This window comes from Phacochoerus africanus, chromosome 13, assembly GCF_016906955.1.
Source record: "Phacochoerus africanus isolate WHEZ1 chromosome 13, ROS_Pafr_v1, whole genome shotgun sequence".
Lineage (NCBI taxonomy): Eukaryota > Metazoa > Chordata > Mammalia > Artiodactyla > Suidae > Phacochoerus > Phacochoerus africanus.
In genome coordinates, this window is record NC_062556.1 from 52,003,596 (window position 1) to 52,019,643 (window position 16,048).

A 16,048-nucleotide genomic window follows, 5' to 3' on the forward strand; every position below is an offset into this window, starting at 1 on the left:
AAGACCTCTTAACCTGAGAAAAGGAACCTCAGAACAGGAAACAGATTAAACAAGAATGACAGGTAAATCATTTCCTAGACTTCCTGTGATTCTTGGCAGCAAAAGGTTGTGCTTTTGGAAGAAAAAAATAAACAGCCATAAAGTGACTAATTAATCAAGTGACTTATTACAAATAAGAAAACCCAATATTTGTCAAGATGGGCTTGTAGCAGCTTGCTGTGTGTTGGCTTCCAAAAGATAACTGCAAACGCACCGACTTTTTTGCCGTACTGCATCTTTTTTTCAGAGTAATATTTAACAATTTTCCAGATAATTCGATTAAATAAGACAAGGCCTCTCAAGTTGGCTTGCTTGGGCCTGAATTATTAGGCTAATATGTAGGATGAATATTCATGATTCCAGTACTTCAATCAAAACAAGCTATATTTTCCATCAACTTGGTATCATGCTGATGAACTCAAGAGTCTAAAACCAAAGAGACTAGAAAAACAGCCACCATCAGTGAAGTCAAGAAAACATTTTCAGCACTGACCTGTGTACACTGCATGCCTAACACACAAAGGACAGTCAATAACCGTTTGTTTAACGGAATTCATTTCTCTGGTCTTAAATCAGCCTTATGGCATTCATTCTTAGTACTCTATAAAAAGAAAAAAAAAGCTTAATTGTTCATCTTTTAGAAGTCTCCTGAGTGAATTAGGATTTTTTTTAAACTTGCAAAACAAAGACAAGTCTGCAAATCAACAAAAGAGAACAGGAGCCAAAATGAGCTCTCATGTGATTAATACAGTTAAGTGAGTCTAATACTCAGTTATTTCTCTCCTGATGCTACAATTATCTCTGAAAACCACCAAATCTCCACTTTACTTTAAAGCGGCCACCAAGAGATAATCTAATGGATAAGTGAAACTCTCACCGAAATGCTATTCCCGACATAAAATGGTTTCTTTTTCAGTTCAAAAAAACAAAAGAAAAGGTAAAATAAGACAATACAGCTCAGTTTAATTTCAAACGTTAATATATTTTCTATTTTATATTGAACATATGCATCTGTAACCCCTCATTTGCAGCAACTATCACATCCTCATAAAAGGGGCAAAATCTGTAAGATGCCTCTTAAAATAAATATTCTTTTTTATAAAATAATAAAACTTCAAATAAATATTCTTTACACTAAACAATATGTTGAAAAAATTAGAAAATAAAGGTTGGATTTTACTGTAACTGTACAATATACATGAAGTCCAAAGGGAAATCAGAGTCTTACAATAAAGGCTTTCTGTAAGGCAAAATACAATCTAAAAACATACTGATTGATTCACATTCTTCCGAATGTACAACATATTAGTATAATATTTTGTGACTGTGCCATATAGCATGGCACAACTTGTTTTTCACAGTTGCAAATATTATTGTATATACAAAAATATAGCACATTATCTCTGGAGAAAACAATGGAAAAAAAAAGTCATTTGCTAATTTACAAATTTTGCAAGTACTATTCACAAACAAAAACTTTGCCTAGGAGTGTCTGTTGCTTTAGCTTATGCAACATGTAGGTCGCCAAGATCTGTATCCCCCACTCGGAGCTCCATTAGCTGAGTTCTAACAAGCATATCAGTTAAAATGGCACACGGACAAAAAAGCATTTCACTGCAAACAGCAAAGGATATTCCAACCCTCTATGAACAGTGCCAAGATTAGCTGGTTGCATATGTGTGTGTTAAAAAACAAAAACAAAAAAAAAAAGGGAACCATCCTTATTACTGCAATATTCCTGATTAAGGATGCTATGTCGGTTTCTCAAAGTTCCTGGGTGGGACAGTGGGAACTCTGCAGCAAACTGTGTTTGAATTTTTACAGCGGCATCCAGGCCTGTTCACCCGGTCATAACACCCCTGGCACAATTTAAGGCAACCCTTGGCTGGCAGGTAACACCATAAGCAAGGCAAAAAGAGGGACATGACACCCATGGCCGACCAACGGGTACAACAGTGAGACTGGCTGCAAGAACACGGGTTGTCGGCACAGTTGTCCTCGTCATCGTTAGAACAGTGATAGAACAGACCTTTGACACAGCACACGCAGGTCCCATAGTCAATGACGTTCTGGGCTGAGCAAAGGCACTGCTTGTCGCAGATCCAGTCTGATGGCAGAGGCCTCGGGTAGGTGCACTCCTTACACTTGCACTTGCCGCAGTCCTCACACCTGTAGGCGTGCAGCCCCAAATCCTCCTTGCTCAGTGGCTTAAGCTCACCTGGCTTGAGCTCAGATTTGGGCTGCACCCGGATTATCCCGTCAGCCACGGGCCCCGAGGAGAAGGATGATCCCAACAGCCTCTGTTCCGAGGAATTGCTGCTGGTACTTGTCCTCGTACTGCTCCGAGACCCCGAGCTGACAGTGCTGATGGACCTGGACAGGGAGGCCCTCACAGAAACGTGGGCCTGCGAGTGCTGGAGCCGGGGAGGCTGGCGGTGCTCGGGCAGACCGTTGAGTCTCTCGTGTTTGTGCTGAGCAGAGGGGCGAGGGGCAGGCTTGAGCCCGGGTCTGGGGACCACAGTAGGTCCCTCTGTGTACTCATTGGTGTTTCGGATGGCTCTGATCTGATCCAGAGACAGCACGTGTACCTGCTGGGTGAGGGCATCTCTGGGGTCGGGCTCCCCACGCTGCCTGCCACCGTCACGGGGTGCCTGCAACAAGGGCTGCGACCCGCTGCCACTCTGAGCTCTGGCCTCCATCAGGTCTTGGAAGTGTGGTCACTCCAGCAGGCTTAGAACACATCTGAATTCCTGTGGGAGCCAAGAGGAAAGAGATGGTTTACACGCCGGGATACTTCCCACTCTCCACCCACCTGACTTAACTCTTCACTCCCCACTTCCCCTAGAGAAACAGCATTGGAATGGAGCGGCTGTCTAGGGCAGGTATTGGGATCGCCATCTGAACCCAAAAGAAAAAATATGGCCAGGTGCTGACAATTCTTTATTCTAATGATATGCAGTGACACCAAGCAGTGACCTTTGTTTCGATCATTTAAGCAACAATGCCTTACTCAAATAGGCATACAATTTCCAAGGTTCAGGTTCCATGGAAAAATTGTGGCAAAGTAATGTTGGAATACAACATTGATACTGACATTTTCAAAAGCTGAATAACACCTTTTCAAATTCTGAAATAAGCTTACATTTATCATGGTCACTTCTGCCTTAAGCAGCAATAAACACAGCCAAGAAATTCTTGGTTCTTTTACATCAAACACCTAGAACTATGGTTTATCTAACTTTATAAAATGCCATAGGATTACTATGATATGCAAAAAAGTAAATACCCCTCCAAGGGAGAGTTATACATTTTATACAATAATCAAGCACTATCATTAACTATAGAGTAACACAAAGTTTAGAACTAAAAACCTATCAATTCAAATCCTGCTAAGTGCCAGAAACATAATAAAGCAAATTTACATCATGAGCAACAAAAAGACAGGAACTTATTTTCAACTTCCCAACAACTTGTGACTCACATATTTTACAACCTGATAGATAGCCTAGGAGAACATCTTAAATTATGTAACTACAAGACTGTTCTCCCTGTTTTAGATATGAATTATGTCCAAATCTCAACTGCTCTGCCCATTTCCAAAAACCTAGTGAGAACATACACCGATTGGTGATAACAAGAAGTGTTCTAAAAACTCAACTGTCACGTCTCAGATCTATCATCCTGACAAGTAACCCCTTAAATGACCCTCCCTCTATAAATTTCAAAACTACCATCCTCTTTGCCAAGTCTGCAAAAGTGGACTTTCACCCAGTGTCTGCTTTTTAGAAAAAGAGACACAGGCAGGTGACACACACCTTCCACTTTGGAAAAAAAGCTGGCAACTGGATCTCAGTTCCAACAGAAAGGCAGACAAGACAGCGTTGCTCTTTGCTTTTACTCCGGCTACAGGCTCTATCTGCGCCCCAACACCGTCCCCAGCAGGTGGGTCACATTCGGAGCCCCGGGGCTAAGCTGCCCACCCCACCCCCCCGCGCCTCGGAAGGGGAGTGCCCTGAAATGCTAGGGCACGCTTCCCCCTCCTTTCCTCCGCTGCCAGAATCTCCCCCACCCCAGAGAACTGCCTGGCAGCTTTATGTGGGAGCCGCTCCACCCTCCGGCGGAGGTCACGCAGCCCATGGCAGGACGTTCCCTCCAAGGCCCTCGACCTTCGGGAACCGGTTTCCAGACCCGCACTGCGAGGTAGAAAGCCGTGCCTTGGACACACAGCCAGGATACCGAGGTCTAATCCTAGCACAACGGGAGACTCTACCTGCGCTGACCGAGGGGGCAGTGCCTGCAATCTGCATATACCCATGTATTAAAAATATACACACATATTCACATATGAATATGTTTCTTAGAGTCAAAGAAAAATTGCTTTAAAAGAGAAAACATTTTCCAGGAACCCACTGCAAACCCCCCCCCCCCCCCCCCGCCCCGGCATGCAAGACCCAGATCCCTGGGCTGGAAACTTTCCGCGCAGATTTGTTTGAGGGGGAAAGTAGCATCTTTGGGGATATTTACCAAACTGATTTTCCTGATCCCTGGCCTCCTTCACAGACCCCCGCCTCCCTCACCGCCCCCCGCTTTTGAAAGTGCTTTGAAACCCCCATTAAGAACAGTGTGTGATTAGACTTAGGATTAGGGAGAAAAGACTTCAGCAAAAGGGTGGGGCGAGCCGACACAGTGACCGCTTTGTAAAAACGCACAAGATTCCAAATTACAAAATAGCAGCAACAACAAAGTTGATCAACTCATCAAAGGAAAGGGGAAAAAAAATAGCTAGCCTCTTTTAATACCTCTTTTCAGGGAATGGAAAACGCTCGCGACTGTTTTAGGACTTTCTTCCTCTGCTGGGTCAGCCCAATCTTCCAAAAATAAAAAAAGCGTGACCCAGGCAGACCACGGCGAACGGAAAAAAGAGAGAGCTGCACTTCCGAACCGCAGAGACGCGGCGCCACGCTGGGCGACGCTCCCACCCGCCCTCTGCTCGCCTCTGTCCACACCGCGCAGAGCACCCCCTCCCAACCCGGTACCCTGTCCCTTTTTCACCCGCGGGGTCTCGCTGCCCCCGTGAGGCGAGCCCTCGGTCCCGCCGGCGTCCCTGCCCTGAGACAGCCTTTCCCAGGACTCGCTTTCCCCGAAGAGGAACAGGTTAGAAATGCGGGCGCCTGCAACAGCGACCTGGAAAACACAAAGTGCTTTCCCTCTCCCTCCCGCTCTCAGCGCCCAATTCGCGGCCAGTGCACCGCCCGGAGCCGACTCCCGGCGAGCAGTCGGCCACCCCAACCCCCCCAGGGCGCGGGCGCTTAGGGCGGTGGGTCCAGGGACACCGTGCCAGCCGCGCACTGCAGCCCCCGCCGGGGCAGGCCGAGCCCCAGGCGAGCCAGATCAGCGGGCAGCTCCGGGGATCCCCGCGGGGAACCTGTGGAGTTAGAAAAAGGGAGGCCGGAGGAGAGACAGACCCCACTCCTGGTCCGGCTGCACCTACTCCATGTTGCCCACAATGCGCCGGCCACGGCGCCAGGAGGGGAAGAGCCAGCCAAACGCGCCTCACCGTGATCTCGGCTTTGCACCAACCCCTCTCCGTTGGATTCTCTTCTTCCTGCGATGTGCAAATAAATCCAGCCCCGATGCAAACTTTTTCCCCTTTCCTTCCAAACTCTGCTTCCGTCCAACTTCCGAGCAACCGGCGGGACAAGAAAAGGAGAGGAAATCCGGAGCCAAGTCCCCAGCCGATGAACACTGCGGGGTTCGGGGCTGGAGGCGACCCCCCTTCTGGAAGCGCACGCGGAGTATTTCCTCTTTTTTTCTCAATGAACTGGAGGCCGAAGCGCCAACGGCTTGTCTTTTCCTGGCAGATGAACGAATGAGAAAAGAGGCCTTACAGAGAACCTAAAGCCAGATGGTCAAGTCCTGCAGCCGCGTCCGCGTCGGAGCGGAGGCGGCGCGGGGACGCGGGGCGGCGGGCCGGGCCGGGCGGGCGCGGGGGCCTGGGCGCTGCGCGCTCCGCCGGCCCCTCTCCTCCGCTCGCGCTGCGGCGCGCAGCTCTCGGCAGTGCAGACTGGGCGTTGTGGAGGCGCGGCGGCGAGGCCGAGGCGGGGGTGGTGGGTGCGAAGGAGGAGGAGGAGAAGGAGGAGGAGGAGGAGGCGGAGGGTCTGGGGCCTGACCGGGGGGGCTCGTTGTTGGCCTGCGCCCTAGCCTTTCCGGAGGAGGCAGGGAGCTCTGCGGCGGCCGCGGCAGCAGTAAATGGCGTCATGTGGATCCGAGGCGGAACAGAGCAGTTGTTGTCCCAGAGGATATATCGCATCCGGTCCCAGCTCATTGGCTCCGCGGGGCTACATTCACTCACACTCCAGCGCCCGCCAGCGCTCCGAGCCGCTGGAGGCATTCAAAAGGGCAACCACGCCGCCCCGCGCGTCCCCAGGCCGGTCCTACCGCCCCGGCGCCGTCACGCGGGGTGCCCGCGGGGCCGGGCTGGGCACGGCGGGGTCAGTTTATCTAGTTTCAAGGAAACACTGACCTTAAGGTTTCCCCAGAGGCCACGAGGACGAGCCGTGGCTCCCGCTGATTTGGGGAACTTTCTCCCCGCCACTAGGAAAAGGGAATGAACCTTAAAAACGAATCCGGGCCAGGCAGCGTTAGCATTAAAAACAGCAAGTTGCAGGTTTTGCGACTTTATGCGGAATCCATTGCAAGCCCACCTCTCCTCTTTTCTGTTCCCCCTCGAGGGGGCGACGGGGAGAGAAGAAGGGGGAGGGGAAGGGGAGAGGGAAGTGAGGTGGGAGGGCTATTGGTTTATTCTTTGTCTACTGGATTAACCCGATTATACACCAGGCACCAGCACAAACCGCCTCCCCCACCTCAGAGCCGCGTACGGGAGGAACGGAATGCAGATTCGTGTTTCAAGTACCTTCTGCTCTTGCCGGGATTTGCTTTTGATTACGTCGATTTGTAGTTTTTCGTTTAACATTAGACTTTATTTTTGAAGAGGGAGCGAGCTACGGATGGAGGCTTCTTTGAAGCTCTTCCTTACTGTTTTGTTTGACGCAATAGCCGAAGGAAATGCTACAATCTAGGCCTTTTTACAATTACACAGACGCGATTACTAAGGGCGACGTCGCGGGCTTCTGAAATGGGAGGGGGGCCCGCTGTTTTACTGCATCTTTCCTCCTTCACTTAACCAAGAAGAGTCACCCTTCTTTGCCAACTCTCCTTGTCACGTAGATCATTTCTCGAAGAAGATCCTATTGTCCTTTTTGAAGGTGGTCTGTACTTTCCTACTTAAAAAATAGATTATAATACAAAGATAGAAAATGCATACATCAGCACTGTGCCGACTGCCGTTCATTTACTAAGAAAGGTTGCACGTGGGAGCACCAGTGGGGAGTTAACACCCCCCCTCCTCGACCCACTCCTACTACTGCCGTTCATTTACTAAGAAAGGTTGCACGTGGGAGCATCAGTGGGGAGTTAACACCCCTCCCTCCCCGACCCACTCCTAATACTGGATTCTAATGATTTACAGAAAGGTTTTACTTTACAGGGAAGTACGGTCAAAGCTCCCGAAGAGCACCTGCGAGGGTTAGAGTTCTTGAAACACTGCTAGGAAAACGTGGTGCTAGATTCCCCGGGTCCGGCTCCAGCCCACATCCGTTCACAGCTACCCTGGCACTCGCTGCCTTCTCCCAGGCTCTCGTTCTAGAACGTCCCGGCGCGTTCCCGGCCGCGCTATGCTCTCGGCCTGCCTTCTCCATGTTTCTCCAGCGCTCTCCCTCGTCAACCGAGGTTTGGAACCAGAGGTGGCAAGGGAAGTGGCACGCGTTATTTCCGGGCGCTGGCCTACGTTCCCCCCCCCCCGCCCCACGCCACCCCTCCGGCGAGGGTGGACAGGGCTACATCCGCCTGCTCAGCGGCGCCCGAGGGGGCTGCAGACACTGGACGACCCGGGCTCCCCAGCCCGGGCCGCTCTCCCAACACTGGAGTCTTTCGAGCCTCGGAGGAGCGCAGGCGCCGCTGCGCTCCCAGCCCGTCCGGCCACCAGGGGGCGCCCGCCCGGCGCGGGGCTGGAGCTGCTTTCTTCCCCAGGACTGGACGAGGGCCGGCGGAGTTGCTTTCCAAGATGTACCCCGGGCCGGCTGTTTCCCAGTGAATAAAAAGACATTTATAATGTAAGTGCAACGGCAGGTGGCTTTCCTTACCATCTCCTCGACACATTCCGTTTGAATATGAGGTGAGGCACCCAGGGGCAGAGGAACCCCAGTTTTTAGTGAGCGGACGGAGTTGGAGGCCAAAGCCAGGGTGTGCAAGGCTGGCGGGAATACGCTGCCTGAGTCTGGCAGAACACGTGAAAGAAAACTTCTCTTGGCTTCCTCACACCCCTGCACCCAGTGGCTGCTTTGTAAGGAGACCCTTGCGCCCATGCTCTTTTCCCAGCCCTGCAGGAACTCTGCGAATATGCGTTCTTCTGGATCAAAGCATAAAATGGAATTTAAATTAGGAGCTTCCGGCTGCCTAGAGCACCTTCTATTTGTATTGAGTCAATAGGGTAGAATCTAGGAATTTATACTTTATCTTTCCTGAGCCAGAAGGAATCCCCTGTAATCTAGCTCTTCCTCTACCCCCCAAGCCTCCCGCTGGCAAGCTGGGAAAACATTTAACTTCTACCTTAAGCACGAGATAAAAACGAGAATCTGTTGGATTCTAATTTACTCCTTACTATTTGATTTATTATTACTCAACTCATTATTAATTTTTTGGACGTGGCGTATAAAGCGTTATGTTATGCCTCTAGAATTTACTTAGTTGTAGTTCCAAAGAGGAATCGTGTCCCTACTTATGCGTGCGCACACATATATAATTAAGTGTTTGGTGCAGCTGTTGTAATGTGTCCCCAAATTGATTCTCGTGTTACATTCCAAAATTATAACTGAGGTTCATTTTGGAAGATACTTTAGAATTTTGAAAGAATGTTATGTAAAACTTCACAGTGAAGCTCATTTTTAATCTGGTTTTGGAGAGTTCTAGAGATGCAACCCTGATGTGTGAACACATGTTCCTGTTTATCTGATGCTGAAAAATACCAAATCCTTGGAAAAGTCTGCTGCACCAGTACTCGCCTCTAAGTTCTCAGGTGGCACCAAGTAACATGCCCTCTTACTCCTGGCCATTGAGCAGGACCATGTGTGGTACATTTGGGATCTCATCTCTGCCTTGATTTAATTTTCTGTATTCACTTATGTGGATTTACTTCACTTTATAACTATAATTATCCTCATTTTTTTTAAAATTAAGGCAGTGTATAAACCTATGTGAATTTTGCCCCCTCCAGTCTTTGGTAGAAGGCATCATTAGGGACAATCTAGAGGTGCTTCTTTACTAGTGGGTATGTTGGCCAAGTTAAATCAGATATTTTCAAGGTTGTATACATTCATCTAAACTTCTGATTTATGTTGTAGAAATCGGAGAGTGTACTTTTACACAACTCTAGATCCGTTTTGTGTGTGTGCATGTGTGTGAGATTGACCAAACCACTTGGCCTTATTGTGATCAGACCCCCTAGTTTTGATAATCTCACAGTGATGTGATGTATTCTTGAGACAAAGAAGAATATTGATTAGTTGGTTGTTTTGTTAGTATTATAACCAAGACAACAACTTACTTATGTATTGATATTTAAAGATGGCCCAGAACACAACCTTGTAAACTCCTTCCAAGAGTAGCAATTTAGATCTTTCAACCATTATTACTACTCCTATCCCAGCTGCAATGGTAAACTTAATTTATGCATAGACTCTTCTGGGAGGGACCTTCCTAAATTAGAGGACTTTGCAGTAGTGGACCTTTTGATTGGCAGCCAGGACTATAGTCATTTTATTTTTTAAATTGCTTCGTATCTCCAAATTCGATAGTTATACTTCTTGGAGGGACTGGAAGAGGCTGCAATAGGAATTCAAAATAGACCACTTGAGGTCTTATCTACATCTCTTGGAAGACTGGGAACAGCTTTTCTCTGCATCTGACCTTCTTCGGTGATGTCTCTTATCCTTAACTAAACCAGGATAAAGATCTGGAGTTACCCCTGGGTAAGAGAAGTGGTTTGATAAGTTGGTCTTGAACCGAAGGCTCTGGTTGGTCTGGTCTTTCTCAGAGACTTTATATGCAACCTGGATCCACGGGGTGGTTAATCAGTCTTCTTGCTAGCTCCATGTACTTTATTGCTACAATTTATGCCAAGTCGGATGTGGACTAAGTTCTATAACAAAGCAAAACAAAATTTCTCTGCCAGCTAACATGATTTTTCCCATTATATTTCCAAAATATTTATTCCTTGACCTTAAGGTCGAGCTTCTTCCTTTGTAGGACTGATGTGTGCAGAGAATCAAGTGAGACCACTGTGCTCTTGCTTTGCCTTTCCCCAAATAGCCCTAGCTTTACTAGTTTTATTCTGTTTGCTTTTAACATTTGATCTCCTTTGTTATGCAGTATTTGTAACCCAGATGCTAAATCCTCATAAAAGTGAAAATCATAAATTGAAATGAATATTTGTGTATCACTGGCCAAGCTTAGGAGAAGTAGGAAGATGTTAAGTCTCTGAATAACCCTGAGGTTTGGGGTTATACCTCCCATTATGGGGACATGGGATCGAAAGGGCATAGGAAGTTCAACCTGTTCTCCAAGAAAGATGTAGTCAGACAGATTCCACGATAGCCATTCTTATAACCCAGATGCCATAATATTCAGGCTGCCAGCCAGCCCTGAATTAAGCTCAGTTAACAGGTCAGGTCAAAAATGTTCAGTTTGGTAAATGGACTAGGGGTGCATACAGACTCAATTTGTTCTTCCTGTCCTGTTTCTTTGGACAGGGAGTGTTTTGAAGTTAGAGTGAATTGTGAATCATTTGAGAATCTTATGGGGTTATATAAAACATCTTTATATAAACGCCGTATTTGGTGAAACTCTTCCAAAGGCTAAACTTCTCTCAGGATCTGAGGGAGTCTATATCAGGATGGCCTTGGACTTCTTTGTTAGTGGGCTGGAACGGAAATAGATTCTTCACGTTCTCATTCTTAAAAAAAAGAAAATATTCACCCTGATCTCTGTAAACATTAGGCTCTCAATAATGCTTTTCACTGAATGAGTGAAATTAATGAATGTAATTAAAATAGGAAATACTTTTTTCCTTAATTTTCTAAAATCAAATAGAGATTTTCTGGATTTTTTTTTTAATGACAGAATTTGAGTCATTCCGTTAGCCTGGAAGTTACTCTTCTGGTTTGTAAAATGATTAGGAAGTGACTGAAATAAGTTTGTTAAGGCTATGATTTTTAGTCCCTGAAATATTAAATGTTATGAAGTTAAAAAAGAAATCCTCATGGAAATTTTACGTATGCAAAAGAAAAATCTCTAGGGAATGTCTATCTCAAGCAATATAATAAAGAAATTAACAAAAAGGCTAATCATGGGTGGCTAGAAAATACAGATAAAAAAGTAAACTCTTGTGAATGTTTTACTTTAAAAAGTGCAGTTGGCAAAAGTGTAAGTATAATAATAATTAAAATTAAGTACTAATCTGTAGTTTCAAATTAAGCTAGCACTTTACCAACTTTCAGGAAAGCATTTTTAGGAGTTCCCCGTGTGGCTTAGTGATAATGAGCTCTGCTAGTATCCATGAGGATTTGGATTAGATCCCTGACCTCGCTCAGTGGGTTAAAGATCCAGTCATGATCTGTTGCCATGAGCTGTGGTATAGGTCAAAGATGCAGCTCAGATCTGTTGTTGCTGTGGCGTGGGCTGACAGCTACAGCTCTGATTCAACCCCTAGACTGGGAACTTCCATATGCTCCATGGTTGGCCCTAAAAAAAAAAAAAAAAAAATGCATTTTTAGAATAGTTCCAAGAAAGTCACCAAATACTGAACCATTTTTTTATTTTTTGTGAAAATCCCCTTTGCAATTTTGAGATGTATTCTTCTCACCCTGTTTATCATGTAGAGACATACTTGCCTTATTCCCTAAGAGATGTTAAAATCATGCATGGGCAAAATTAGATTTTCTATATATATAAATTTTTTTAAGTTGTAACTCCTAAAAGAAAATGACACTAAGGTTTAAACTCTTAAATACCGTAATAGGTTTTAGGGACTTTGGGAGTTGAAGAAATCTGGAATTGGGTTCAGTCTAGGCTATTTTGGGCAAATCTGATCAGGATTCCCTGATGCTTAAACTCCCACCCTTGCCTTTTCAGTACTCCTGGGATAAAGATCCAAGTCTTTAACCCAGCTTCGAGGTCCTACAGTCCAGCCCCTTTCCCCCTCCCAGCCTTCTGTTTCAACAGCCCCTGCTTTCTGCCTTGCAGCTCTGACTACTTCCTTCTAGTTGCTCCCAAATGCTCCTCTCCTGGACCGGGCCTTTGTATATGCGATTTCCCCGTTCACTTTTCTGGCCTTCTGCTATGTTAACTTCTACTTATCTTTTAAATCCCTGTTGTCTTTTTCTCAAGAACGCTTTTTCTGACCTTTTGACTAGGTCAAATCTCTCTTGTTCCTCTCCAGACCTTCTTTGCTGCAAACATACATGTAATTGAGTGACCATTTGCCGTATTCAAAGCTCCAGGAAGGCGAGAATCCAGGTCAGGTCTCACCTGTCATTTTATCTCCAGCACCAAAGATAACTACACTCATAAGTAACTCAAAGGTCAGTCTGTCTGTCTGTCTTTCTTTCTTTCTTTCTTTTCTTTGTTTTTTTTTTTCCTTTTGTCTTTTTGGGGCCGTACCTGCGGCTTACGGATGTTCCCAGGCTAGGGGTCTAATCACAGCTACAGCTTCTGGCCTACGCCAGAGCCACAGCAATGCCAGATCTGAGCCACGTCTGCAGCCTACACCACAGCTCATGGCAATGCTGGATCCTTAACCCACTGATTGAGGCCAGGGATTGAACCTGAAACCTCATGGTTCCTGGTTGGATTTGTTTCTGCTGCGCCACAACGGGAACTCCTCTTTCTTTCTTTCTTTTTTTCTTTTTTCTTTCTTTTTTTGGCTGCACCCACGGCATGTGGAAGTTCCTGGGCCAGGGGTTGAACCCATGCTGTATTTGCTTCCTGCGCCACAGCTGCTGCAATGCCAGATCCTTAATGCACTGCACCACAAGGGAACTGTTTCAGAAGTTTTTAAATCAGATGAATGAATGAATGAATGAGGTAATTAACCTTAGTTCCCATCTGTAAAAGAGCTGCTGTTAGCATTGGATGCTATAAAGTATCTATAAAGCCTAGCATAGGGGAAGCTCTCAATAAGTGGCAGTGATAATTTCAGTTAAATTGGGCTTGGTAGTTTATTTGGTAAAATAAATTGTTTTGCCTCCATATTTTCCAAAAGTTTTAAAATTATATAGTAAGCACTATTTGATTTGTATATCTTATTTGTGCTTATGTAGCAATAAAAGTAGAGATTTAAAACACATTTCAGTGACCCCTGCTAACTATGTTCAGCTATTAATAGTATTTCTACAGAAATCTTCACCTTATATTGATTTTTGTTGTCATATGTGACCTTCTCAAAGTAGAGAGAGCACTTTAGGGGAGAAGGGACCTATTTACCTGCTGTGGTTGGTTCTGACTGGAATGTCTCCTCATTGAATTACTTGTTCAAGAAATCTAGAGGCTTGAGAAATATGAGTTCCTTCCTACTTAAGAAGGCTTCAACATTTGGGCTCTTATCCAACACTGAATTTTTAAGCACACATTTTTGGAATGGAAACTTGTGCCTGAAATGAAGCTCCATCCCCTGTTAGGAAGAGTTTGTACATTCACTTACGTTAAATGGGGTGTGGCTGAAGTATTTGTTGTACACCAGAAGGCTGTGATGTTTCATTGCTCGAAACTCTCTAGGTTCTTTTATGATCCTGTGAAGGTGAATGTGCAAAGACCCAGAATAATAATACTGAGAGTCTTGAATTATATAGCAAATCCTGTTTTCCAGCATTCGTGGGGGTGGCGGGGGGGGACCTCATATCACGTCCTCTCTCTTATTAAATACCAAATGGTCTTCTGGGGCAGAATTCCTGTCCTCATGGCCTTGGTCTGATCTGGGACCTACTGGCCCTATCACTTTGCTCAAATAGTTGCGATGAGGACTGGCTAGTTTCTGAGTGCAAGGAGCTGACGGTGTAAATGGGAGACTGAGAGAAATGGCCATGAAAATATTGAAAAGTCATTCAAGAGCACCTAGAAAGTCATTTTCACCTGGGTGCTGTTGATGCTTGAGGGTTTGTGAGCGCAACAGAGTTAAGGAGGCTCCTGCAGAGCGGTGGTCTAGTTGTCTGATCTCTTTGGGCCTCAGTGTACAGGCAGTGCATTTTGGCAGTACACATTTGGAGTGGTCTGTTAAGAAGCTAAAATTCTTTGAATGTATACTGAGAATGTGGGTGAAAAAGATCCTTAGGTCTCTAGTACTGTAACTTTATAATGGAATTCAGATAAGACTGTTCTAGGCAGAAGCTGAAATATTTGAACTTCCCTAAAGAATTCTGTAAGTATTTTCATGACATCGTAGGAGCATTTCAAACTCAGTCAGGGCCAGGGTTCTGGCAACAGACAAATGAGTATCTTTCCATTATTTGAAATCCTTTTCTCATGAACTTCATACAATTTTTAAAATGGGTTGTTTTCATACCCTATGTTCCTAACTGCTTGTCAAGTTATTAGTGGATTGTGATACTTCTGAAATCTAAGATAAATACCACATGTCCTGGGCTCATGGAGCAAAGGGCATCTTCCTTGAGGAAGTCCTTAGTATCACAACTCAGCAGGGACTATAGATCAGATAGATCAGCTGGGACTGGGAGGGTTTTCTCTTGCTTTCAGTCTAAGAGCAGAGATTTTTACCAAAAATCTCTAGTACATTTTGATGGCTACATTCCATCAATTTGTATCAAGTACTTTATGCTCCAGAATTATCCAAAGATAAGATCATGCTACTTTTTTCCCTATCACAGCTTCCCAAATGACAAATGGGTTAATTTTATTTTATTGTTTCTGCGCTAAATGTTCACTGTAAGAAAAAAAAAATCAAACAATTCAGAAAACTATAAAGAGTAAAAGTCCCACTCATGGATGATATTTGATGAATATTTATTTTAAAAATCTTTCTTTGCTAGTCATTCAATTTCCTGTTTTTGAGAGCTTGGGGGACCAGTTGTTTTGCTAGAATAAATAATGCTGTGATAAGCATTCATTTATTTTTTGTTTGTTTGTTTGTTTGGTTTTTTTGTGTGTGTTTTTAAGGCCACACCCACAGCACATGGAGGTTCCCAGGCTAGAATCAGAACTGTAGCTGCCGGCCATAGCCACAGCAACATAGGATCCGAGCCGCGTCTTTGACCTACACCACAGCTCATGGCAACACCCGATCCTTAACCCACTGAGTGAGGCCAGGGGTGGAACCTACCTCCTCATGGATGCCAGTCAGATTGGTTTCCACTGAGCCACAATGAGAACTCCCTATGATAAGCATTCTTGTTCATATATATTTACGTGTTTGTCTTACTTTGTAAGGATACATTCAATGAAGTAGAATTTAACTCAAGTTTATGCATAGTAAATTTTTTGATAATATTGCTAAAAAATACCCTAAAAGAGTACTTCACTTTACATTCCTAATCTCATTTGGTGAGATGGACTGTTTTTCAGTAAGTCTTTTTTTTTTTTTTTGTCTTTTTGGCATATGGAGGTTCCCAGGCTAGGGGTCTAATCGGAGCTGTAGCTGCTGGCCTGCACCAGAGCCACAGCAACGCAGGATCTGAGCTGCGTATGCAGTCTGCAGCACAGCTCATGGCAACGCTGGATCGTTAACCCACTGAGGAAGACCAGGGATCAAACCCACAACCTCATGGTTCTTAGTCGGATTCGTTAACCTCTGTGCCAGGACGGGAACTCCCTTCAGTAAGTCTTACCGATAGTAAGTTTTGTCAAAATTTAAAATTTCTGTTTATCTGATAAGTGAATCATGGTG

The 16,048-nt window shown here is 45.3% G+C and overlaps 2 protein-coding genes across 2 annotated transcripts in view; one reads left to right on the forward strand and one right to left on the reverse strand.

Annotated features, from left to right (window-relative positions):
- Window positions 1-1,000: 1,000 nt before the first annotated feature.
- Window positions 1,001-5,726, reverse strand: SPRY2 (sprouty RTK signaling antagonist 2). Its single transcript, XM_047756209.1, has 2 exons — window positions 5,597-5,726; window positions 1,001-2,789 (listed from the first exon to the last, which is right to left on the reverse strand). The coding sequence occupies exon 2, from the start codon at window positions 2,736-2,738 to the stop codon at window positions 1,791-1,793; it is 948 nt and encodes a 315-aa protein (XP_047612165.1). The 5' UTR covers window positions 2,739-2,789; window positions 5,597-5,726; the 3' UTR covers window positions 1,001-1,790.
- Window positions 5,727-6,296: 570 nt separating this feature from the next.
- Window positions 6,297-16,048, forward strand: part of LOC125113254 (uncharacterized) — a 103,209-nt gene continuing 93,457 nt past the window's right edge. Inside the window, exons 1-2 of the mRNA XM_047755819.1 lie at window positions 6,297-6,525; window positions 7,586-8,210. Coding sequence (XP_047611775.1) covers window positions 6,297-6,525; window positions 7,586-8,210 — 854 coding nt within the window. The remainder of the gene's footprint in view (window positions 6,526-7,585; window positions 8,211-16,048) is intronic.